The sequence below is a fragment of the Carcharhinus amblyrhynchos genome, chromosome 8 (assembly GCF_965287045.1).
Source record: "Carcharhinus amblyrhynchos chromosome 8, sCarAmb.v2.hapA, whole genome shotgun sequence".
NCBI classification, from domain to species: domain Eukaryota; kingdom Metazoa; phylum Chordata; class Chondrichthyes; order Carcharhiniformes; family Carcharhinidae; genus Carcharhinus; species Carcharhinus amblyrhynchos.
In genome coordinates, this window is record NC_137331.1 from 37229115 (window position 1) to 37255993 (window position 26879).

The 26879-nt window shown below is 43.2% G+C and overlaps 1 protein-coding gene across 2 annotated transcripts in view; it reads right to left on the reverse strand.

The window, feature by feature from the left end:
- nfatc1 (nuclear factor of activated T cells 1) overlaps positions 1–26879 on the reverse strand; it is a 292641-nt gene that overhangs the window by 252687 nt on the left and 13075 nt on the right. Inside the window, exons 1-3 of one of the 2 annotated variants that reach the window (XM_080193895.1) lie at positions 26360–26453; positions 12594–13737; positions 5699–5858 (exon numbers count right to left, since the gene is read on the reverse strand). In XM_080193895.1, coding sequence (XP_080050021.1) covers positions 5699–5858; positions 12594–13737; positions 26360–26450 — 1395 coding nt within the window. In that variant the 5' untranslated portion in view covers positions 26451–26453. Of the gene's footprint in view, positions 1–5698; positions 5859–12593; positions 13738–26359; positions 26454–26879 lie in introns of those variants that run through there. The other variant, XM_080193896.1, reaches the window with a different exon arrangement.

Sequence of the window (26879 nt, forward strand, 5' to 3'; positions counted from 1 at the left end):
GAGTTCACTGCAACATAGTAACAGGCCGAAGGCAGGAAGGTTAGCATGGGAGCAAGGTGGAGAATCAAAATGACGATTGGCATGGTGGCACAGTGGTTAGCACCGCTTCCTCACAGTGCCAGGGACCTGGGTTCGATTCCCAGCTTGGGTCACTGTCTGTGTGAAGGTTGCACATTCTCCCCATGTCCTCGTGGGTTTCCTTCGGGTTACTCCAGTTTCCTCCCACAGTCCAAACATGTGCATGTTAGGTGGATTGGCCATGCTAAATTGTCCCTTAACGCAGGAGGACTAACTCGGGTAAATGCATGGGGTTATGAGGATAGGGCTTGGGTAGGATTGTGGTTGCTGCCAACCCAATGGGCCGAATGGTCTCCTTCTGCACTGCAGGGATTCTATGACACAATTTATGACAAGCGGCAGGAAACTCAAGGTCATGCTTAAGGACCGAACGGAAGTGTTTCACAAACCGATTACCCAGTCTATGTTTGGTCTGGCCAAATATAGAGGAGATCGCATCGTGAACAGTGAATACAATCAAATGGAAAGATGTGCAAGTTGCATCCCCTGCACTTCAACAAGCAAAAGGTAGGGAAGGATTGAAGCGTGGACCCGGATGTTTGCAGAAGGAACATTCCCTTCAGAATGCTGAAAGGGAAAGGCGGGGAAGATGTGTTTGGCCGTGACATCATGCTGGGACTGGCTCTCTCAGTGCTGCACCGAAGTGTCAGCCTTTAATTTTGTGCTCAGAACCTAAGCTGAGAATGGAACCCACAACCTTTGAGAGAGCAACACACCATCTCACGGTTGATGCACTAAAGCTGAGCCTCATTAACGTAAATGTAGTGGATTGTAGCTGCTTTAAAATGAATTGAAAATCAGGCGGTAGCCAAATTAGCAATAAAATAGTTTCATACTTAAAAGGCAAGTTGAACAGATTAATCCTTGGTCAGCTTAATTACTGCTGTTGATAATCTAAAAATCCTAGTTTAATAATAGTTTAACAACATTTTAACTGAAATTACAGACATTACAGCATAAATATACAGGCACATTTTCTCCTGTGTGCAAAGGTAATGAAAAATAATTTGACCAAATTATTATAAAGCAACTTTATATTTTGCTTGCATATCGAGAAAAATACACCCTCTTATTTCCTCTAACTCAGCATTCTAGTTTTTGCATATGCTTTTTAAACTTGTGGCTACATTGTGGCTTCGATAGATTCCATTTCATATCTCCCTTTAATTGTGTGCTTGAAGCAAGTGTATTTACCATTTTCCCTCTATCCTCTAATAAGAATCATAAAGGAACCAAGCCATTGTATCTAGAGAAAAATAATTCACAATTATGTAGAACAGATAGCCCTAAACAACATTGTCTTAGCAAGGCAACGTAGAGAATGACAAAGACTGATTTTTTATAGACAAAAACACCGATTTACGACAAAAGCTGGGTGGCATGGTGGTACACTGGTTAGCACTACTGTCTCACAGCTCCAGGGCCCCGGGTTCGATTCCTGGCTTGGATCATTGTCTGTGTGGTTTGCACATTCTCCCCGTGTTTGAATGGGTTTCCTCCAAGTATTTCGGTTTCCTCCCACACTCCAAAGATATGCGGGTTAGGTGCATTGGCCATGCTAAATTGCCCCTTGGTGTCTCGGCATGCATAGGTTAGAGATTTGAGTGGGGTAAATAATGTGGGATAACAGGGACGGGGACTGGATGGGATTGTTGTCAGTGGAGGCTCGATGGGCCAAATGGCCTCCTTCTGCACTGTAGGGTTTCTATGATTTAAGAGCAATATTTGTATTTCACATGCCTATAATGCATCCAAATTAAAATTCTCCTCCTAGAATAAATTGAACAGAACATTCATCAGAAATGTTAAATGCAAACTGAAACGGTCAAACATTTATTGTATCATAAAAGTTCTACAATACAGAAGGAGGCCATTTGGCCCATCGAGTCTGCACAATCCCACCCAAGTCCCTTAACCCCATTAACCCCATTTACCCTGCTAGTCCTCCTGACATGAGAGTCAATTTGGCATGGTCAATTAACCTAACCTTCACATCTTTGGATTGTGGGTGAAAACCGGAGCACCTGGAGGAAACCCATGCAGACATGGGGAGAATGTGCAAACTTCGCACAGACAGAGAGTGACCCGAGCCGGAAATTGAACCCTGGTCCCTGACACTGTGAGGCAGCAGTGCTGACCACTGTGCCACCATGCCGCCCCTGTAAATTATGAATTTCATAAATCTTAATAACTGCAGCACAGTATATTACATCAAGTAAACACAATTTTTTAACCAAGTATGTCATATTAGATCCTGGAATGAAACCATAACAGCAGGAGAGGTTCTCTACATAATACATTATGATTTGTTCATTTATATGTGGCACTTTTATGAAAATATTTCTAAATGAACAAGGAAGGTATAAATCATACTTCGCTCAGCCTGTATTAAATGTATGCTAATGAGTAAAGGAAGATGTATAATTAACTACTTTGAAGGGCAGAGTGAAGAGTTGCAAAATGAGCTGGATAAGCCACAGCGAGAGAGATGCCAATACACTTCTACCTCACACTTAAAGTCATAAGTAAAAACACGCTGCTTTTTTAAGACAGAAAACTGAGATACTAAATGAATAAATAATACCAGTTCAGAAATTTGTGCCCATCATTTCAGCGTGTAGAGGAGGAGTCTGATCATAGTAATGATTCACGGTGGCTACATTAGGAACTGTCCCTTTCTATTCAGTTTCCTGACCAGAGGAAATAACTTGTCTGTATTTAACCTATTGTTGGAGGTCAACACTATAGTTAAGAAAGCCCACCAATACCTCGACTTTTCTCAGAAGGCTGAGTAAATTTGGCATGTCTGCTATGATTCTCACCAACTTTTACAGTTGCACTACAGAAAGCATTCTTTTTGTTGTATCACAGCTTGGTATGGCTCCTGCTCTGCCCAAGGTTGCAAGAAACTACAAAGGATCATGAATGTGCCCAGTTCAACCAGCCTCCCATCCATTGATGCTGTCTACATTTCCCGCACGGAAAAGCAGCCAGCATAAACAAGGACCCCATGCACCCCAGACATATTCTCTTTCACCTTCTTCCATTGGGAGAAAGATACAAAAGTCTAAAGTCACATACCAACCGACGCAAGAACAGCCTCTTCCCTGCTGCCGTCAGACTTTTAAATGGACCTATCTTGTATTAGGTTGGTCTTTACACCCTAAATATGACTGTAACACTACATTTTGCACTCTCTCCTTCCCTTCTCTATGAACAATATGCCTTGTCTGTGTAGCGTGAAAGAAACAATATTTTTCATTATATACTAACACATTTGACAATAACAAATCAAATCAAAGTCTTGTGATGCAGTGGATAATGTCCCTGTCTTTGCGCCAGAAGCTGTAGGTTGAAGTCCCACCTTAGGACTTAATGGCCATGGGACATACATGCATAACATGGCCAAACAGATTAAATATCAACGTTGCAAATGCTTCTCACACACCAATGGCAGGAGATAAGGGCAGGAGAGATTGCTGATCAGCTAGCAGATGGATAGAATGGTATAGCCTCTGCCATCACTATTCAGAGTACAACACTGCAGTGTGCATGCTGCCACAGTAACTCAGACTCTCCAAGTGAACTATAACATGCCACCACCATCTATCCTATAGAATCATTTTAAACATCACTCTCAGCCTTCAAAACACAAGGGAACAGAGTTCAAGTTTATTCAACTGCCCTCATAACTAAAACCTAAAATCCCTGGTATCATTCCAGTGAATCTACACTGTGTCCTCTCTAAGGCCAATATACAGTTCTCTTCCTCAGGTGCAGTGTCCAGACTTGAATGTGATATTTCAGGATGGACCTGACTATACCCTGAACAGGTTAGTATTAAAGAAAGAGTAATACTTAGCTGTTAATTTACTCAGCACCCTGTCCCTCCAACTTCCACCCTCACTAGATTTCCTCCTTGCTACCACTTTGCTCTTGGGCTCACATCTCTGTCCTCGGCCTGCAGCTATGTTCCAGAGAAGCCCAATGCAAGCTGGAGGAACAGCACCTCATTCTTCCATTTTGGCACATTACAGCCTTCTGGAGTCAACACTGAGTTCAACAACTTCAGACCATTAACTCTGTCCTCCGTCTTGAACTTTCGCCCACTTCCAGACTATAAGCTGTTCTCATGTGTTTGCTTTCTGGCAGCACTGACCATTATCCTGCCATTGCAGCATTCTGCTATTTTGCTTTCAGGCAGCACTGACCTTTATTTTGTTATTGCATATTCTTTGAAAATTGGAAAATAATAGCATGTTTGGCATATAATGTTACAGAATAACAGTGCCAAGGGTTAATATACTAGATTAATGTTCTGTTCCTTTACTACTACCACTCTCACTTTCTTTGTCTTTTTTTCCCATCATATCATTATTATTTCATCCCCCACTGCCCTCCAATCTATTCTTGTCCTTTTTGCTCCACTTGACTCTCCCCATTTTTAACAGAAATAAAAAACCATCACATGTCTGCCTCTCTTCAGTTCTGAAGAAGAGTTATATTGGACTCAAAACGTTAACTCTAACGTCATACAGGTAGACCTGTTGAGTTTTTCCAGCTCTTTCTGTTTGTATTCCATCTTTAACATCCTGACAGTTCATTCTGCTGTGCTATTTGCCTAAGGTCTGTTTTCTCAGGGATATATATCTTATTCCGGGAAGGAAACCTGCTGCTATTTCCTGGCGCATACGTGGCTCCAATCCCATGCCACTGTGACTGAATCCTAACTGCCATCTGAAGAGACCTCACAAGTCCTCGGTTGCATAAAACCACTGACAGTGATTCACACAGCTAGCCCACTACCATGTTCTCAGGTCAACTGAGTTTGGGCGATCAGTAATGATCTTATCTCAATATAAGGCCATAAGGTGTGGGAGCAGAAGTAGGCCATTCAGCCCATCAAGTTTTCTCTGCCATTCAACTCAACTTCACTTTCCCACCTTATCTGCATAACCCTCAATGCCCTTACTGATTAAAAATCTGTCTATCTCAGCCTTAAACATTCTTAATGACCCAGACTCTACAACTCTCTGCAGTAAGGAATTCCATAGATTCGCTTCCCTCTGAGAGAAGAAATCCTCCTCATCTCTGTTTTAAATGCATGACCCCCTTACTCCGAGATTATACCGTCTAGTTCTAGACTCTCCCACAAAGAGAAACAGCCTCTCAGCATCAACCCTGTTAAGCCCCCTGAGAATCTTATACATCTCAATAAGGTTGCCTCTCATTCTTCTGAACTTCAATGTGTACAACTTTCTCTCTTCAAAAGAAAATCCCTCCATACCCTGGATCAACCTAGTGAACATTCTTTGAACTGCCTCCAATGTCAGTACATCTTTCCTTAGACAAGGAGATCAAAATGGTTCACAGTATTCCAGGTGTGGTTTAATTGGCACCTTGTATAGTTTTAGTAAGACTTCCCCATTTTTATACTCCACACCTCCAGGAAGAATTCAGATCAAAACACAGATTGCTTCCAAAAATGGAATTGTTAATGCACCATAGACATGTAGTTCACACATTCTCTTAGACTAAGAAAAAGTGTTTCATGAGCTAACAGAGTGGAGATCATTCACAACCTGAAAGAAAAAAGGATGTATTTATATAGCATTCAAACCTGCACAATTGGGTGTCCCCCACCAGATGCCTTTACAGCTCCTCTACTGCCTTCTGTCTCGTAATGTGCTCGATGGTGTGATTTTGGCTGCACCTCAATCTCAAGCTCATACGGTCCTGAATGGAATGGCAACTGCCAGTCAAGGGCAGGCAAAGAAGGGCTGTAGACAGGAAATACATTACAATTAGTGATCTTGCCAATCTGCTTCAACCACCCCAAAATAACTTACTATATGTTATTGCACTTTCTACTTAGAACCATAGAATCATACAATGCAGAAGGAGGCCATTTGATCCATCGAGTCTACACCAACCACAATCTCACCCAGGCCCTATCCCCATAACCCCGCCTATTTACTCTGCTACCCCCTGACTCTATGGGGCAATTTAGCATGGCCAATCAACTTGTACTGCATATCTTTGGAGTGTGAGGGAAATCAGAGCACCCGGAGGAAACCCACACCGATGCAGAGAGAATGTGCAAACTCCACACAGACAGTGATCCAAGGCTGGAATCGAACCCGGGTCCCTGGCACTGTGACACAGCAGTGCTGATCCTGTGCCATCATGCCGCTATCAATGTGACACTGCTACTCTCCATGCCAACAGTTCTTCTCTATAAGTGAGAATTATCTCTCTACATCAGCTTGTAGCTACTGGGGTAGCACGGTGGCACAGTGATTAGCACTGCTGTCTCACCATGCCAGGGACCTGGGTTCAATTCTGACCTCAGGTGAGTGTCTGCCTTTGCGGAGTTTGCATGTTCTCCCCATGTCTGCGTGGATTTCCTCCCACAGCCCAAAGATGTGCAGTTAGGAGGATTGGCCATGCTAAATTGTCCCTTAGTGTCCAAGATATGCAGATTAGATGGATTGGCCATGATCAATACAGGGGGTTACGAGATTAGGACAAGGGTTTGGACCTGGGTAGGGTGCTCTTTCAGAGGGTCGGCGCCAACTCGATGGACAGAATGGCCTCTTTTGCACTGTAGGGATTCTATAATTCTAAATCACTGGCGTATGCAGCTAAAACTCCTGGGCTTTCCCTGTTGCAGGTAAAATACCATTGGGGCAGGATGAAGCCCTTAATGGGCCACCTAAGGCCTACCCTGCCCCCGACAAATCTTATTCAGGTCAGGGCAGACTGGTAGGGAAAGCTATCTGTTGGATTTACATCTCAAACCACCTTTTAAGACACCAATGTGGGAATGTAAAATGCAGCCCAAGATAGCTGTCACGTGTTACGCTGTGCCATATTTGCTCAGGATGTTATCTCTATTAAATTTTCAGTAATTTATACCCCAGTAAAACAAAAAAAAAGTAATCATCAGTTTTAACAGCTTTAAAGGGTTTCAATCATCTTAGTAGGTTTACTGCACTACTTTATAATGTAAGATTCAGGCTGGAACTCTCTGGCAGATAGGATTCTCCAGTCCCACTGCTGTGAATGAAGATTTGGCTGAGCACCAAATTCTCCATTCTCACTGAAAGCAGTAGTGGGGCGTGAGAGACAGGAAAATTCCAGCCTCTGTCTCTGCTGCTGGGGGCAAGGGGGCGGGGGGAAATGGGGGGTGGTATGTGGGAACAATTTCACCAGGTCCATGATGAATCAGAACTTGATATCTTGATAGTCCATCTTAAAATTCAAAACTTTCATTTAGCTCTCCCTCAGTTCATCTGTGGGATAGTCTCATTTCAAAACTCTTTTTTCTCTTCCTTGGTTTAATTTTAATACTATTTGCTGTGCACTCTCATGTTGAGAAATCAGGTTCTACAGAGTCTATATTATCTTGCACATTTCAGTTTCCCTTTCCTGCATTTTCCATAATGCTGATATCTTTTCAGAAGAAACTCTTAAAGTGACTCTCTTTGACAAATGTGATTAGCACTGACACAAAATCCAAAATTACTTTCTACTGCAATCGTACTGCTTCAGTCATTTCAGATCATCTGATAAGTGTAACCAAGTTTTGGATAAATGAGTAGGCATCCTTATATCTGATCTTGTGCATCTTAACAATCTCTTATCTGTATCCGAGTGAATGGGTGCATGCCTGAAGTGCGGAAAATCTTTTTCTGACTATGAGTGTTCAGGTCCGGAACTCACTGATTGGAAGGGGGAGGTGATGGCCTGGTGGTATTATCACTAGACTATTAATGCAGAAACTCAACTAATGTTTTGGGAATCGGGTTCAAATCACTGCCATGGAAGTTGGTGGACTTTGAATTCAATTAAAAATATCTGAAATTAAGAATCTACTGATGACCACGAACCTGTTGTCAATTGTAATACATTTCATCTGGTTCACTAATGTCCTTTCAGGAAGGGAATCAGCCATCCTTACCTGGTCTGGCCTACATGTAACTCCAGAGTCACAGCAATGTAGTTGACTCTCAACTGTCTCCCAACTAGGGATGGGCAATAAATACTGGCCAGCCAGCGATGTCTGTGTCCCACAAATTAATAAAAAAAAGTAGGTTGGAGGCAGGTTTCAGCTGAGGTATTCAAGAGGGCATTCAATGATTACTTGAATAGAAACAATGTGCAGGGATATGGGGGAAAGGCAAGGGAAGGAGACTAAGTCATGACGCTCGTTTGGAGAGCCAGTGCAGACACGATAGTCCCCTTTTGCACCACGATAATCTGGGATTCTGTAAAGTAACCTGTTTCATTACTGGACTGAAAAGCCTCAAATTACTCAAAGGCTACATGTGAGAAATTAATCAGTTCTATACAAATGTGAGGTAATGCATTTTGGAAGGTCCAATACAGATAGGAAATATACAGTAAATGGCAGAACCCTTAGAGTATTGATAAACAAAGGGATCTGGGTGTACAGGTACACAGGTCACTGAAAGTGGCAATGCAGGTGGAGAAGGTAGTCAAGAAAGCATACAGCATGCTTGCCTTCATTGGCCGGGGTACTGAGTTTAAAAATTGGAAAATCATGTTGCAGCTTTATAGAACATTAGTTAGGCCGCACTTGGAACATAGTGCTCAATTCTGGTCACTACACCACCAGTAGCATGTGGAGGCTTTGGAGAGGGTACAGAAAAGATTTATCAGGATGTTGCCTGACATGGAGGGCATTAGCTATGAGGAGAGGTTGGAGAAACTTAGTTTGTTCTCACTAGAATGATGGAGGTTGAGGGGCGACCTCATAGAAGTCTACAAGATTATGAGGGGCGTGGACAGAGTGGATAGTCAGAAGCTTTTTCCCAGGGTGGAAGAGTCAATTCCCAGGGGGCACAGGTTTAAGGTGTGAGGGGGCAAGTTTTAAAGCAGATGTACAAGGCAAGTTTTTTTTAAACACAAAGAGTGGTGGGTACCTGGAATTTGCCGCTGGGGGAGCTAATGGAAATAGATACAAAAGTAACTTTTAAGGGGTGTCAGGACAAATACATGAATAGGACGGGAGTGGAGGGATATGGTCCCCAGAAGGGTGGGGGGGTTTAGTTCAGACGGGCATGGTTGGTGCAGGCTTGGAGGGCCAAAGGGCCTGTTTCTGTGCTGTAATTTTCTTTGTTCTTTTTTCATACAACTGAGCAATGTTTACAATTACATACAAAATGTCCTCAAAATGGGCAGTAATAACAAATTTGAGGAGCTCCAATAGTCACACTCCCTGTCTTGGTTTACTACATGGATTGCATAGACTTATTTCCCACTGAAACTGGCTTATTGGTTGAAACATAAATAAATTTCTAGACTTTTACTATATTATTAAAATATTGACAACATTTAAAGTGAGTTGTAGTTCTCATTATATGAAAGCCTCACTTTGTACATTCCGGAATTAATTTGTTACAGTTTCAGATTTTTATCATTTTTAACATTTGAAAATTATTCCTGTCAGGCTTTCAAAGATTTGCCTTTTAAAAGTGACTGTTTTTACAACCGATTTGACTTGTGTTGGCTTTGCAGGGTTCTGAAAAACTCTTTTTCAGCTGGGAAAGCAATGGCATAGTAGTATTGGCACTGGACTAGCAATCCAGAAACCCAGGGTAATGAGGGGAGATCAAACTGAGGTAGATAAAATGATAAAAGGTATGGATAAAGTAGACATAAAGTGGATGCTTCCTCCTGTGGGGCATTCTAGGACAAGAGGTCATAGTCTTAGGATAAGGGGTAGAAAATTTAAAAGAGTTGAGGAGAAACTACTTCTCCCAAAGGGTTGTAAATCTGTGGAATTCGCTACCCCAAAGTGTGGTGGATGTTGGGACAATGAGTTAATTTAAGGAGGAGTTAGACAGATTTTTAATTGGTAATGGGTTGAAGGGTTATGGGGAGAAGGCAGGAAAATGGGGATGAGGAGCATATCAGCCATGATTGAATGGTGGAGCAGACTCAATGGGCCAAATGGCCTAATTCTGCTCCTACATTTTATGAACTTATTCATGCTCTGGGGACCTGGGTTCGAATCCCACCACGACAAATGGTGAAACTTGAATTCAATAAAGAAAAGCTGGAGTTAAAAGTCTAATGATGACAACAAAACCATTATCGATTGTTGCAAAAACCCATCTAATTCACGTATGTCTTTTAGGTAAGGAGGTCTGCCATCCTTACCCGGTCTGGCCTACATGTGACTCCAGACCTACTGCAATGTGGTTGAATATTAAATGCCCTCAGAGATGGGCAATAAATGCTGGCCCAGCCAACGATGTCCACATCCCATGAACAAACTTTTAAGAATTTGAGAAGATATCAGGCGCCTTCTACCAAATATTATTTTCATTTCCTATTTGATAGCAAATCACAATGGACTAAAATATTTCCATAAGCCAAGTGAATTAAATGCAAAAAAGGTGTTATAAATTAAACCTCTGCATATCAATAACCAAAGTGTTTGCATTTTTTAAACATTTATCATCCTTAATTTTGACAGAGAAAGGGGAAATGAATTTGTCCTCCAACCTATCAATTTATAAATGAAACTTAAACATTTCCCAGGAAACACAAGACTCTTAACAAATGAGAAACATTGATCATTTGAGAACTGTCAGTTCCAATGTTAACCACAAATAATTAGGTGGTGGGAGATCATTTTCGTATTCATTCTCCACAGTTCAGTGATCTTTTGGTTAATTTTCATTCATTTATTATTAATGACTGTCCCAGATTACGTATCATCACACAGATGTGCTTATTTGCATGGTGAAGGCAGATCTTACAAAACAGAAATGATTTTTGTATTAGCTTATTTATTAGTGCCATAAGTAGGTTTACGTTAACACTGCAAATAAGTTACTGTGACAATCCCCTAGTCGCAACATTCCGGGAGAATTTAGCGTGGCCAATGCAGCTAACCAGCACATCTTTGGACTGTGGGAGGAAACCAGAGTACCCAGAGGAAACCCACGCAAACATGAGGAGAACTTACAAACTCCACTTGGACAGTGACCCAAGTTGGGAATTGAACCCAGGTCCCGTAAGGCAGCAGTGCTACCCGCTGTGCCACCGTGCTGCCCGCAGCAAAGACAGTTACATCACTTATATCTTAGCAAGCATAAGGGAGAAGAGTGAAGGGATGTAGGGATGTTCAATGCGGGATTAATTCCTTCATCAAAATGTTACTCAATATTTTTCTTTGTAATTAAAAGGATTTCAAGGCGCTTCTCAGAATTAAACAGGAAATAGGAGAACTTCGCCTCACTGAATGACAAAATTATTTACAAAATATAATGTTCAATATTTCAAAGAAGTCCTCAATGACCGGGAAGCAGTCATTAATGATCTGGATTTTGTGGTAAACGATATGGTCAGGCTAATCATTAAGTTGCTCTCCAAGTTGCCCTGCTCTTCCCAAAGATGTGTGACACAGATATCCTGCTCAGAAGCTCGCTGTTGAAACACATGAAATGGCCAGACGTTGCTGATTTATGGGATAGATGTACTCTAAATGTACCGGAAAAGGTGAGGGCCCATTCCAGTGCGAGTGAATTTTCAACAATGTTCTGAGCCTTGATTACTTTCAAATAACCTCTCTGATAGTGAAAAACTACTTCGAGAAGTGTGAGGTCTCATTCACTCAGACTGTAATTATTGCTGGAGATTTTAGAAACTTTAACATTTGAACAATTTAAAAAAAAACTTATCACTCTCTTTTCATCCCATTTTCATACTCTATTTTGTTTTCTGTGCACGGTTTGTCATTGAATTAAGCATTCTCATTGATATTTCCTGGTTTAAACTCTGCGTGGCTCAGTAAAGATTGGTTAAGGACATTCACTGTTGCTTGCCACTATTCACATAGGTCCCAGATCACCTGCAATGGGTGCCATGCCAGAATAGTTATCTAATTTTCCAAATCCCAGTGCAAAGCCAATAAAAAGTTCTTGGCAAGTGTATGTGCAATAAATAGTAATGAATGTGTGGTTGACTGCATACAAAAGCCTACATTAGAGGTGGACAGAACCATTTTCAGCTATACATCATTTGTATAAACTTCAGTACTATGAAGGAGTAGCACAGTGGCAAGAACTGCTGACTCACAGTGCTAGAGCTGTAGGTTCAATGTCTGTGCAGAGTCTGCACTTTCTCCCTGTGTCTGCATGGGTTTCCTCCTGGTGCTCTGGTTTCCTCCCACAGTCTGGTTAAGTAAATTGGCCATTAAAATTCTCCCTCAGTATACCCAAACAGGCACCAGAATGTGGAGATTTTTGCAGTAACTTCATTGCGGTGTTAATGTAAGCCTGTTTGTGACACTAATAAATAAACTGAAAACTTACTTTGGGACAGTCAGAGGTTGCAAAAGCCTCTATATATATATATATATATATATGCAAGTTTCCCTCCTTATGAAAGTCTGCACTTTTCAATATTATTTGTGTAAAGCTAGCTACAGGTTTAGCATGGTCTGGGAGTAAAGAATCATAGATTTCTACCTTCCATACCTGGCAAAGGATGATGATGAAGATGGTGATGACACAGATTTCGGTTTAGCCCATGGGTATGGATGCTGAGGTACTGATAAATACTGTTCACAGAAAGTTTCTTTTTTAATAAGAAGGCGAGATGCAGGAAATTCTTCTTGCAACGGGTCTCCAGATGGCGAAATAGCACTTTGTTCATCATTCCCTGGTTCAGGCTTGAGGGACATAGAAGGGTTTTGGTCTTGTATAGTTCTTCTTGGGGATTTGACAGGAATACTGTCATTGATATCCATACAAGTGTCAGTGGTGAGTGCTGTGATGGCTGCAAGAATTGCAGAATTGTACTGGTTTCCGCTCCCCGACCATGTTTCCTCAGTCACGCTTACCCGAGGGGATGCTTGCGGCGAGGGGGTGCGAGAATGGTGAGGTGAATAGGATGGTTGGCGGTAGTATCCGCCATTGAATGAATGCCTTCTTTTACCACAAGGAGACGGTGGCCTCGACGATGGCCTCGAGGTTGGCCGTGGGCTCAGCCAGTTCTCCTCAGTGATACTCGTTCTGGGTGAAGTGCCGGGTGAATGCCTCGGTGAGTTCCAAAGGGTGCACGCGGCTTGCCCGCGAGGGAATCCTTCCTCGTGGGCAGTGCCCTTGGGGGAGACACATGGCGACTGCCAGGGTGAGGTGAGGGGAGAGGTATCATATGGAATGGAGTAACTGGATTCAGATGCTTCAGAGTGGCAACTTCGAGAAGAAAGACTGCTTGCTGGGCTCAAGCACGAAGGATCTCGGTACACATCTGCATTTGGTAGAGTCAGGGTAACCAGTGAATTGGAGCGCTTGCAACCAGAACCATTCTCAAGTCCATCTAGCTCTGTTTCACCAGTAAACTGATTATGGCCAATATGTATTCCTGGATAAGGAGTAATTTCTATTCGTGGACTCTCAAGAGTTGGAGCACCATTTGGTCTTATGTTTGGAGTCAAGTAGTAGTTAGGAACTCCACTGTCAATGTTTGCCCCATATCCCATCATCTGATTTGCTGATGGCAACAAAGAAGGCACTGGACTTGACGTCTGCAGCCCATGACAGGATATTGGTATGGATGGATTTACCACACCTGTAGATGGAGTGACTGTAACATGCGGTGAAGCAAAATTGTAGGCTTCTGTGAAAAAAGAACGATAATAATCCCATTAAGCATGTTTATTTGAAATAAACTTTTGCAAATATAAATAAAAGCTAAATACAGAAATGTAACAGTTAAGAAGTCTCACAACACTAGATTAAGGTCCAACAGGTTTATTTGGAATCACGAGCTTTCGGAGTGCTGCTCCTTCATCAAGTGAATGACCGCAGTAGTATCCGTACTCACCTGATGACGGAGCAGCGTTCTAAACACTCGTGATTCCAAATAAACCTGTAGGATTTTAACCTGGTGTTGTGAGACTTCTGATTGTGCCTGCCCCAGTCCAACACTGGCATCTCCAACCCATGGCTACGTTCATAGAGAAAGAAAGGAGATGGTGCAGAATGTAGTGCAACAGTCATAGCTAGATTGTAGAGAAAGATCAACTTAATATAAGGTAGGTCCATTTAAAATTCTGATGGCAGCAGAGAAGAAGCTATTCTTGAATCAGTTGGTATGTGACTTCAGACTTTTGTACCTTTTTCCCAACGGAAGAAAAGTGGAAGAGAATATGTTCTGCTGCTTTACCGAGGCAATGGAAAGTATAGATGGAGTTAATTGAAAATTATAAGATCCAAAAGTTTTCTCCCAACTGTTTTAAATGAGTTTAGCACTTGTGCAGCCAAAACTGAATAACTTGCCATTTAGTATTTTGTGGTTTATGGGGTCTTGCTGTGCACAACTCAATTGCTCTATTTGCTTACATTGTACCTTAAGTGTAATTTATTAACTGCGAATTGCTTTGGGACACTCGGAGAAATGCTTCCCAACATCAATCCTGAACTCGCATTTTTCTCAGTTTGTGTCTCCTCGCCCTGTGGTTTAGGTTGAACTTAAAGTAACGCTCAAGATTAATTCTTTCAAATCCCACTACGTGAAAGGAAACAGCCAGAATCAATATTAACAGTTTTCTCACCTTCAGAGTGTCCCAGAGCAATTCACTGTTAATAAATTATTTTTAGAGGTGTAGTTCCTGTTGTTACATCAGGAAAGAGACCAATTGAATTGTGAACGGCAAGTTCTCAGAAAGATCTGTGTGGTTGATGACCTGTTATTCCATGATCGCGAAGTTGGTGAAAGAGAACCCAAGACATTTCTCAGGACACTAGAAGTGCATGGCTGTGTCTCTTCACAGCTTTGCAATCCTTTGTATGAACAGGCAGATGTGCCCCTCGTTTAACGCCCAATATCCCATCCTACCCAAGATAAGTGACAAGTGATGTGTCTCAGGTATCAGTGTTGGGACCGCAATTGTTTAAGATTTACATAGAAGATTTGGAGTTGGAGACCAAGTGTAGAGTGTCAAAATTTGCCGATGACCCTAAGATGAGCGCCAGAGCAAAGTGTGCAGAGGACATTGAAAGTCTGCAGGTTTCAGAAGAAGAGGAACGGTTGAGGACTCTGGGTGTGGACTCGGGTTAGAATTTAGAAGGATGAGGGGGGCGATCTTATTGAAACTCACAGGATACTGCAAGACCTGGATAGAGTGAACACGGAGAGGATGTTTCCATGTTTCCACTAGTAGGAAAAACTAGAACCAGAGGGCACAACTTCAGGCTAAAGGGACAATCCTTTAAAAACAGAGGTGAGCAGAAATTTCTTTAGCCAGAGAGTGGTGAATCTGTGGAACTCTTTGTAGCAGAAGGCTTGGGAGGTCAGATCATTGAGTGTCTTTAAGACAGAGATAGATAGGTTCTTGATTAATAAAAGGATCAGGGGTTATGGAGAAAAGGCAGGAGAATGAGAACAAGGAAAATATCAGCCATGATTGAAAGGCGGAGCAGTCTCGATGAGCTGAGTAGCCTAATTCTGCTCCTATGTCTTATGGTCTTATGGTCCTTTGCAAAGCGATACAGGTAGTCTAAGTGAGTGGGAAAGAGCCTGGCAGATGGAGTACAATGTTGCAAATGTGAGATCAACCATTTTGGTAGGAATAACAACAAAATGGACTGTTACTTAAATGGTAAAAAACTGCAGTGTGCTTCTGTGCAGAGGGACCTGGATGTCCTTGTGCATGAATCATGAAAAGTTGGAATTCAGAAGAATGAGGGGGGATCTAATAGAAACATATGAGATTATGAAGGGAATAGATACGATAGAAGCAGGGAGATTGTTTCCATTGGCAGGTGAAACTAGAATTAGGCTGCATGGCCTCAAAGTAAGGGGGAGCAGAGTTAGGGCTGAGTTGAGGAGGAACTTCTTCACTCAAAAGAGTGGTGAATCTGTGGAATTCCCTGCCCAGTGAAGCAGTTGAGGCTACCTTATTGAATGTTTTTAAAGCAAGGTTAGATAGATGTTTGAACAGTAAAGAATTAAGGGTTATGGTGAGCGGGCGGGTAAGTGGAGCTGAGTCCACAAAAAGATCAAACGTGATCTTACTGAATTGCGGAGCAGGCTCGAGGGACCAGATGGCCTCCTCCTGCTCCTAGTTCTTATAAAAGGTAAAATACTGTGGATGCTGGAATCTGAAACAAAAACCAGAAAATGCTGGAAAATCTCAGCAAGTCTGACAGCAGAGAATAGGGCCAATGGAGAGAGAATAGAGCCAATGTTCTGAGTCAGAATGACCCTCATCAGAGCTGAAGACAAGGAAAATAGGGCAAGATTCATACTATGAGGGTGGGGAGAAGGGGGAGCTGTATTTGATAAGAATGGCACAGACAAAAAGAATGTAAATAGAGATAATAAAGGTTAGGAATGGTGCTATTATTAGTATTTACATCACTTATATTCCCTTTGTCTTTTTGAACAAAGATTGGGACACATATATAAATGAGATTAAGTTAGAATCTGAAAAAGCCATCATAAGCTATTAAAGAATATTAAATGTATGAAATTGTTTATTATAATGGAGAAACGAGAAATTCCACTAATAAATTTTCTTTTTTCAGAGTCAGGGAGGGTCAACAGTGATTATGACCTATTGCCCCATTAAAAACTCCAATACACAGCACAATTTTGAAGGTTTTTTTAACACAAACAAATGATGTGAAAGTTTGAAATTCATGGCAACTCAGTGATTTCTCGATGATTTCCAACTGCAGAGATTTCAATAGTGAACTCTGTGGAGGAATAAGAAATCACGGACAGCATCCTCTCGATTTCTGTGTTTAACTGTGCAGGTCAGAAGTTGCTTCCAGTTTCAGGGTGATGACAACAAATGCTGGCAATTTCACCACTGTTACCACTGCAATTTTTTTAAACAGTTCCAGTACCATACCAGAGCTATTTTCACAAGATAAGTGCAGTCGCCTGCTTAATAATTAATTCTCATGGGGATTTTAACACAGCTCCTTGAATGCAAGAACTTTACAAAACAAATTCGCCGGAAAGAATAAAGGGCGGCAAAGTTATCTGCTGCCTCACAGCACCAGGGACCCAGGTTCAATCCCGGTCTTTGGTGACTGTCTGTGTGGTGTTTGCACCTTCTCCCCACGTCTGCGTGGGTTTCCTCCAGGTGCTCCATTTTCCTCCCACCATCCAAAATGTGTCAGTGGATTGGCCATGCTAAATTGCCCCTTAGTGACCCAAGATATGTTGGTTCGGAGGATGAGTGGAATAAATGAGTGGGGCTACAGGGATAGGGCAGAGGTGGGCCTGGGAAAGAGAGTCAGTGTCGGACAGTCAGTGCAAACTCAATGGGCCAAATGGCCTCCTTCTGCACTATGAAAGTAATGATGTGAAGATGCCAGCGTTGGACTGGGGTAGGCACAGTAGAAGTTCTCTGTGTCCACTGCGAGACTAATGGGATCCATTTTGATGGTGGGGCAGAAATTGAGCCCTTGGCTGAGAATTAAGAAAAAAGTGAATACAAATAGACATCAATTTTGCATCTGGGCAACTGCCACCCCACAGAAACTCAGTTAACGCGAGTCCCAATTTGGTTTAATTTCTTCATTTTCACAAGTACAAGGCATTTGGAAGTAATTTGTATTGTCTCTTTAAACCATGAACAGCACAAGCTTCCCTCTAATTCCATGTAGCAAGCTTGGTTTTCCTCAAAGATGAATACAGTGGCACACTGATTTACTCATCTGAACATGAATGCAACCCAGACTTACTACTTATATAAGCCAGTCTCCAGCTACTTTTATACTGGTAATGTTTTAGTTCAGATTCACAGGAATCTTCATCCAAGAATGGCCTTCTGGCATTTCAGGGGCTAAATCTGCCTCCCCAGCTTTGGTGGCAGGTCCAAGAGAACTTGAATCTAAAAGTTTACCACAGTAAAGCAGATGGATTTAGTTTAAATTTAGTTTAAATGGTTTTAGTTGGTCCATGAATGATGACTCCAAGAATCAAAATACAGCAGCACCAGTTCCTAGTGTGCACAACTCTACAGTACAAATTGCCCAAACCTTTATGTTGGACAATAAATAATGATGTGGAAGAAAATTGAGGAATTATATTCCAAAAGTTCCATACACAGGCCACGAGAAATGAAGATGTGCTTGAAATTGCAAGGGCAAAAAAAAGCTCTTAAAAAGTGAGGTCCAGAAAAGAAAATCTCATTGCTTTAGCCACTTGATCAGAGCTGGAAACCTGCAGAGGTCTTTTCTAGGTGACAACGTCTAGAGGGAGAGGGAGAAGAAAGAGGGATCGACGTAAGCATAATTGAACAACAGGCGAGCTACAGTGAATGTGCAGGAATGCCACAAGACAGATGAGTGTGACACAGTGACAGCAGATTTTCGGTAGGAATCACAGAATCCCTACAGTGCAGAAGGCGGCCATTTAGCCCATCGAGTCTGCACTAGCAGGGTGTCTTACCCAGGCCCTCATCCCCACCCTTTCGCCTCAATCCTATGCATTTACCACAGCCAATCCACCTAACCTACACATCTTTGGACATTAAGGGGCAATTTAGCGTGGCCAATCCACCTAACCTGCATCCTTGGACTGCGGGAGGAAACTGGAGCACCCGGAGGAAACCTACACAAACACGGGGAGAACGTGCAAATTCTACATGGAGGATTACTAAAGGCTGGAATTGAACCTGGGTCCCTGGAACTGTGAGGCAGCAGTGCTAACCGCTGTGCCACTGTGCTGCTCCAGTAGCAACAATCTGATACAGAGAGGTAATTCTCACTTAAAGAAAAGAATTGTTGGCATGGAGGACAGCAATGTCACATTGATGCATAGTAGAGATACTCTTCCAAGGTTAGTTTTCAGATATATTGTTGAGGCATACTGGAGAGAGCTTTAGTACAAATATAGCAACCTGGCGATCTGGCAAGGCTTGATGCAGATAACTGATGTAAAATGTAGAAAAACATTCCATTCTCAGTACTGACATTCCTCACCTTCCCAAGCATAGAAATTCACCAACTATTTTGACTTCTGGCGAGGGTGAAGCTGTACATTTTAAGGAATTTAGACTATTTGAGAGAACAGCATCAATTACCAAGGTTAATCATTATGGGCTCATTTAGCTAGCAATTCTAGCAATAAAGATGTCATTTAATTTAGATTTAGCCACATTCACGTCAAAGAAGTATGCTTTCAGTCAACAATGTTGACCCTCAAAGGCATCAGTAGACTTCTGTGAAAATTAAACAGGGCGGCCCAAAGGCCTACTGGTTAGCACAGCTGCCTCAGAGCACCAGGGACCCAGGTTCGATTCTGGCCTCAGGTGACTGTGTGGCGTTTGCACATTCTCCCCGTGTCTACGTGGGTTTCCTCTGGGTGCCCCGGTTTCCTCTGGCACTCCAAAGATGTGCAGGTTAGGTGGATTTGCAATGCTGAAGTGCCCTTTCGTGTCCAAAGAGGTATAGGTTAGATGACTGAGCCATGGCCAATTGCCTCTTAGTGTCAAGGAAATTAACAAGATAAGTATATGGTGTTATGGGGATCAAGCCTGGGTGGGATTGCTGTCAGTGTAGGCTTGATGGCCAAATGGCCTCTTTCTGTACTGTAGGGCTTCTATGGTTCTATGAATCCCAAAGGCTCAAGCGACAGGTTTAGCTCCTTTAGACATCTTCTGCCTCAAGATCTTCAGATGTTTTTTATTAACTGGTTGGTTGCTGCTTTTTTTTATTTAAGTGATTTGTTTTGCATGAACTTTTTAAGTGTGCATCACAGATGAAAGTTTCTGTAATAACACCACAGCAGAAAATTCCACATATTGATTCATACTTTAATGGAAAACGTACTTGTGTGCCAGTAATATAATGCATGGGAAAGAATTAACCCATCACCTACAGGCACTTGAGGATGGATTTTAAGTTGGATGTTACTTTCCTGCAAAATAAGCTGCAAGTAAGTTGCTGATCCATTAGTTATAAAGAGGTGGAGATGCTAAAAATAACAATTTTATGTCACTTTCATAGTTATTGTTAGTCAGTTTGACTGGAGAGCTAAAGACATAGTCATGGATAATATCACAGAGGCCAGGATTCTCCAAAAAAAAATTCTAAGTTCCCAATTTGCGGGAAAATGGGAATAAATCCTGCTGTCTTTTTTTAGCGTCATTTCCAGAATGAATCTTCGACACTGTGTATCACAGGGTGATTCACTACGAAACTCTGTGGGCAGAGCCTTTTCCCGTCTAAGAGGCCAGCAGCATAGTGCTGAGCAAGCTCTGACAGATTGGCGTATGCGCAGTGGCACACCTCCCCCCCACCCCACTGCCAGCTCCTGATCACTGGCCAGCCCTACAACTGCCTCCCCCCCCCTCCAAAACGCCCCCATCACTGGCCTTCCAACCCCCACCTCTCGATCGCTGGCCTCCCAAGCTGGCCTCAGTGTCCCCTTCCACCTGATGTGCACATGCCAGCGTTGGACTAGGGTAAGCACAGCAAGAAGTCTCACAACAGCAGGTTAAAGTCCAACGGGTTTATTCGGTAGCACAAGCCACAAGCTTTCAGAGTAAGGAGCAGCACTCTGAAAGCTTGTGGCTTGTGCTACCGAATAAACCTGTTGGACTCTGACCGAGTATTGTGAGACTTCTTTCTGTGCCCTTCCACCTGGCTAGCCCCGATCTTCTGATCCATCTACCTCCATCCTGGGCAGCCCCGACCTCTGCCTCCTGCCCACCCACACCCTCCCCCACCCTCACCAACAATCCCGACCTCCCCCCAAACAGTCCCAACCTCCTCTGGAAGCCCTGACCCCGCTAAAGCAGCGCATTGGTCTGAGAGAATTGTCCTCCATAGTGTTTGCATAACAGATTTGCAATTCATTGCAGGTCATAGAAAGGGAAAAAAGTCCAAGGAAGAGAGAGAACATATCATCATTTTCATAATCATCAGGGCGGCACAGTGGCACGGTGGTTAGCACTGCTTTCTCACAGTGCCAGGGACCTGGGTTCCATTCTGGCCTTGGGTGATGAGCCTGCACATTCTCCTCGTGTCTGCATGGATTCCCTCTGGGTGCTCCGGTTTCCTTCCACATCCCAAAGATGTGCAGGTTTGGTTGACTGGCCCCTTAGTGCCAAGGGTATTAGCAGATAAAATATGTAGGGTTTTGGGAGTAGGGCTTGGATGGGATTGTTGTCGCTCCAGGCTCGATGCGATTCCATGATTTGCGTTTATGTAGCACCTTCACAACCTTAGGATGCCCCAAAGGATTTCAGAGCCAACAAAGTTCTTTTGAAGTATAGTCATTATTGTCATGTAGAGAATAAAGTATTAATATTTCAGCCCCTGGTCATCACACATCTATAACAGCTTTGATACCAGCAGTCGTTAACAACACAAATATGGACCTAGACTGCATCATCTATTTCACAAACAGAATGAATCCATAACATAACTTCAAATTAAGGCAGGAGAATGGATTTAGAGAACATACATTTAGGAAGGAAGTATTGCAACTGTGGCAACACTTTTGAAGTGTAGGCATTGTTGTGATGTAAGGAAATACAGCAATCAATCTGGACACTCCAAGACCCTCAAACTGTGATAAGATAAATGATCTCTGTCTACATCACCATGGATGAAATGGAAATGATTGAGAGCTTCATGTTTCTAGCTGTCCAGATCACTAACAACCTGTCCTGGTTCCTCCATGCTGACACTATTGTTAAGAAAGCCCACCAATACCTCCCCTTTCTTAGGAGGCTAAGGAAATTAGGCATGTCCACTATGATTCTCATCAACCTTTACAGATGCATCATAGAAAGCATTCTTACTGGATGTATCACAGCTCGGTATGGCTCCTACTCTGACCAAGACCACAAGAAACTACAAAGGGCCGTGAACGAAGCCCAATCCATCACACAAACCAGCCTCCCATCCATCGACTCTGTCTACACTTCCCACTGCCTCGGAAAAGCAGCCAGCATAATCAGGAATCCACGCACCCTGAACATTCTCTCTTCCATCTTCATTCGTTGGGAAAAAGATATAAATGTCTGAGATCATGTACCAACCAACTCAAGAACAGCTTCTTTCCTGCTGCCACCAGACTTTTGAATGGACTTATGTCGCATTAAATTGATCTTTCTCTACGTTCTAGCTATGACTGTAACACTACATTCTGCACCTTCTCCTTTCCTTCTCTATGTATTCTATGAACGGTATGTTTTGTCTGTATAGCGGGTGAAAAACAATACTTTTCACTGTATACTGATACATGTGACAATAATAAATCCAATCAATAAAGGTCAATTGCTGATGTTGGTGAAATGATTATCACCTTCCATTTGTCAAGTAGTGCACAGGATCTACTGCATTCACCTGAGAGGGCAGATACAGGGCAGGATTTTCCAGCCTCGCTCACCTCGAAACTGGAAAATCCTGACTAAGGTCATCGGACCTTTCCACAGTCCGCCCCTTCACCTGCTTCGTTTCCTGTGATGGACGGAGCAGTAAAATTTGCCCCTGGTATTGGTTTAATCTCTCAATTTAAAGATCTGACATGCAAACTTGCAGCATTCCCTCAATACTACTCTGACCTGTCAGCTAGACCTTGTGCTTAAGTCTTGGAATATTACTACCAGTGGGTGAGAAGAAAAATTAAATCCAACACTGGACAGACCTTCTGCCCAGATCAGTGCCTCAAGTCTGGAATAGCCTGCGAAGGCAGAGTAGTGAGAACCAAAAATAAAAGATCTGGACGTTCAAAATGTTGAGTACTAGAATTGTGGAAGGATTAGAAGGAGTTGAGGAGAAATGTTTTCACCCAGAGGGAGTGGCGGGGGACTGTCTGAAAGGCAAAAGCCCTCACTGCATTTGAAAACACACCAGGTACTGCTTTGGAGGTGTCATTTCCACCAAGAACAGCTTCTTCCCTGCTGTTATCAGACATTTAAATGGACTTTCCTTTTATTAAGTTAATCTTTCTCCACACCCTAGCTATCACTGTAATACTACACTCTTTTCTTTCCTTCTTTATGAATGGTATGCTCTGTCTGTATAGCACACAAGAAACAATATTTTTCACTGTATACCAATACATGTGACAATAACAAATCAAATCAGATTACTTGCAGGTCTACAGGCTAAGAACTGGAAGGAGGGATTAGACTGGATAGCTCTTTTTCAGATAGCACAAACATGGTGGGCTGAATGGCCTCATTTTATGCCGCAAATCTTTTCATGCTTTCCCAATAGAGAAGTTCCAGTACAAGATGAATGAGCTTTTCTGGAGTGAATGAGCTTCTCTTGCCACTTTCATGCATTTGCCCACAAAAATCAAACTGCCATGACATTGCTGGCTGATAATCTGAAACTGACAGCATCACTACTTTTACATTTACGATCGTTTATTCATCATTTAGACGTCCATTCTCTGCGCTTACCACATACAATTGCAGCAAGATGCATAGGAGATTGCTAAGGCTGACACTTATCTCCTACACTCTATTACTGATGCCACATCTGGAATGATGCTGGCTGCTTTGTTATGCTTTATGGAAATACTGGTAATTCTGCACTCACTTTAAGACTGCAGCTAAGGGTTCGAGTGGCAGTTATCAACCTTGAGTTGTGTGCTTACAGCCTGCGATACAACTTGATTTATACACCACTCTGAAGCTTAATAAAACATCCCCAAGTGCTTCCAAGCAGCAACAACAGATGGGGGAAGCATTAGGAGAAACCAGTGAAGATACAGGCATACGGCGCACATTTTCCAGAAGGAAGAACTCGGGACACCTGGAAAGTGAATTTCACAATGTGGCATCCGCACAGCTGAAAGCTCCAAGGGGCATTGAGGGGTCAAAAGATGCCAAGAGTCACAAGAGCAGAGTATGCATACTGGGTACACCTAGCTGAAGGAGGTTGTAGGATGTGTGCGCAATGGGGAACCAAATGGAGATTAGCGAATATGTGCAGTTTATACAGTGTGACATGCAGAGGATTAATGAAGAGAGCTTTATAGTCAAGCCCTGCGGTGGCACAGGGGGTGTGGGCAACATCACCAGAACCCATCAAGAGAAGCAGAATTAGAGAATCCCTACAGTGCAAAAGGTGACCATTCAGCCCATCAAACCTGCACTGACAACAATCCCATCTAGCCCCTATCCCTGTAACCCCATGTATTTAGCCTGTTCATCTCCCCAGCCTACACATCTTGGGGCAATTTAGCACGGCCAGTGCACCTAACCTGCACATCTTTGGACTGTGGGAGGAAACTGGAGCACCCAGAAGAAACCCACGCAGACATAGGGAGAATGTGCAGAATGTGCAAACTCCACACAGACAGTCACCCAAGGCCAGAATTGAATCTGGGCTCCTGGAGCTGCGAGGCAGCAGTGCTAACCACTGTGCCACCCCAAAAGGGCATTAGTGAACCTAACAGGTTTTATGTTAATCAATGGTAATTTCATAATCACCCTGACTGAGACAGCTTTACATTCTAGATTTTATCAATTGAATTTGAATTCCCCCAGATGGCCATGGTGAGATTTGAACATAGGCTTTCGGATTATCAGTTCAACGACATTACCACTATGCTACCGTCTCCCCGTAGGTGTGGAGGTTACCCTAGTGGTAGTTAGGATGCACGATTTGAAGCTTGTCAGAGGACACGGGGGTGACACATCATTGGATTCAGCTCTGAGTGAACAGTGGTGTGCAGGATAGAGTCAGGGGTTAGGATTTGAAGATTTCATCAGTGGTTAAGCAGGTGACATGATGGCACAGAGAGATTGATGGTCTATTATGGGGCAGCATGGTGGTTGTCTCACAGCGCCAGCGACCTGGGCTCAATTCCGGCCTTGGGTGACTGTCAAAGACATTCTCCCCGAGTCTGCATGGGTTTCCTCTGGGTGCTTCGGCTTCCTCCCACAGTCCAATGATCATAGAATTCCTACAGTGCAGAAGGAGGCCATTCAGCCCATTGAGTCTGCACCATTAACAACCCCATTCAGGCCTTATCCCCATAACTTCACATATTAACCTAGCTGGTCCTCTGACATTAAGGGGTAATTTAACATAGCCAATCAGTCTAATCTGCACATTTTAGGACTGTGGGAGGAAACCAGAGTGCCTGAAGGAAACCCAAGCAGACACAGGGAGAATGTGCAAAATCCATACAGACAGTGACCTGAGGCTGGAATTGAATCCAGGTCCCTGGCACTATGAGACAGCAGTGCTTACCACTGTGCTGCCATGACGCCCATGTGTGGATTAGGTGGACTGACCATGCTAAATTGTCCTTTATTATTCCAAGATGTGCAGGCTAGAAGGTTTGCCATGATAAATAGCCCCTTAGTGTCCCAAGATGTGTAAATTAGCGGGATTGGCCATGCTTAATTGCCCCTTTGCCCAAGATGTGCAGATTAGAGGGATTTGCCATGGTAAATGCACAGAATTATGGGGCTGGGTCAGTTGGTCTTTTAGACAGTCGGTGTAGACCTGATGGGTGGAATGGCCTCCTTCTGCACTAGGTGGTTAACCACGGAAGAGTTTTAATTCATCCGAAACTCAATATCTAATAGGGAGCGGGGCGGGATAGACAATAGTGGTAGTCACAAAGCTTTCTGACATGTGTCCTGATCACTGCTAACATCATTCATTCCTTGTTTAGGAGCAGCCATGCATAGTGACCTCTGGAATTACAATTGGTAAATCTCCCTCTCTCTCTCTCTCTCATAGAAAACACCTGAAACAGTACAGGGTACAGACCTACCACCACCCCAACTAAAAAAAAATCAAATAGTCACGTTGCCTCGAAAAGAAGTCTAAAATGCAATCCATCGCCCCGTCCCAAACCTGTAGCAGCTGCAGGGAATGTCAGAATAGTTTTGACAGGAGTGTTACATACGAGTGGGAGAAGAATGAATCAAATCAGCAAACGCTGTGGAGAAATAAAATACTCGACCACATTTTTAGCAATGACAGAAGAAAAACAGGAAACTAAGGGCGTAGAGATAAAGCGCACACACACACAACACATACACATATATATACAGCACGTGGGTTGCTCCACTCAATATTAGTACGTTTCCGAACCCCAGTGGTATTTTCTAACACATCGAGGAGAAGCTGCTTTTCAAGGTGTTCCAATAGATAGGACTTCCAGCCTTACTCCATTGTCACCCCTTGTCTTTTTTTCCCATAGTGAGTTGAGTGTTCAAAGACCTTTTATAAAGAGAGGTGGCTACACAAGGGGGTGGGGTGTGGAAGAAGGAGAGGCAGGGTGGGGCTATACGAACCTCCCTGGCTGCTGCCGGCTGAGTCGCGCTGGTTAAACTCGAAGAGGAAACTGAAGTCAAACTCTTCCTCGTCCTGGCAGGGAGAAGTCATGGGTGCAGGGTTGTCGGAGGCGAAGCGGGGCAGAGCCCTCTCGCCCTGGGGACTGTACTCCCTTTCCTGCTCCTCGCTACATCCAACAATGCGTCTGGGGGAGACGAGAAGCCAAGCCAAAGTCTTCACTCTTGCCCAGAATGTGAAGATTGGAGAGCACCTTCCCTCTTTATCCTCACAGCGAGCGACTTGACCTCTTCTGGACCTAGCACCCTCTAATTCTATTGAATCTGGCTCTCGCTACAGTTACTTTTTTTGTTCTTTCCTGTGTGTGTTAATCTGCGATTGCCCTCAGTTTCCGGGTTTCGAGAGAGGTGTCACACAGTGTGTTCCTCTGCCCAAATTTAAATATCTTCTGTGAGAGAGAGACTACAGCCCTGCATTCGCATTCACCATCACCCCTGTTCCCTCTCTCTAAACTCTCTTCCC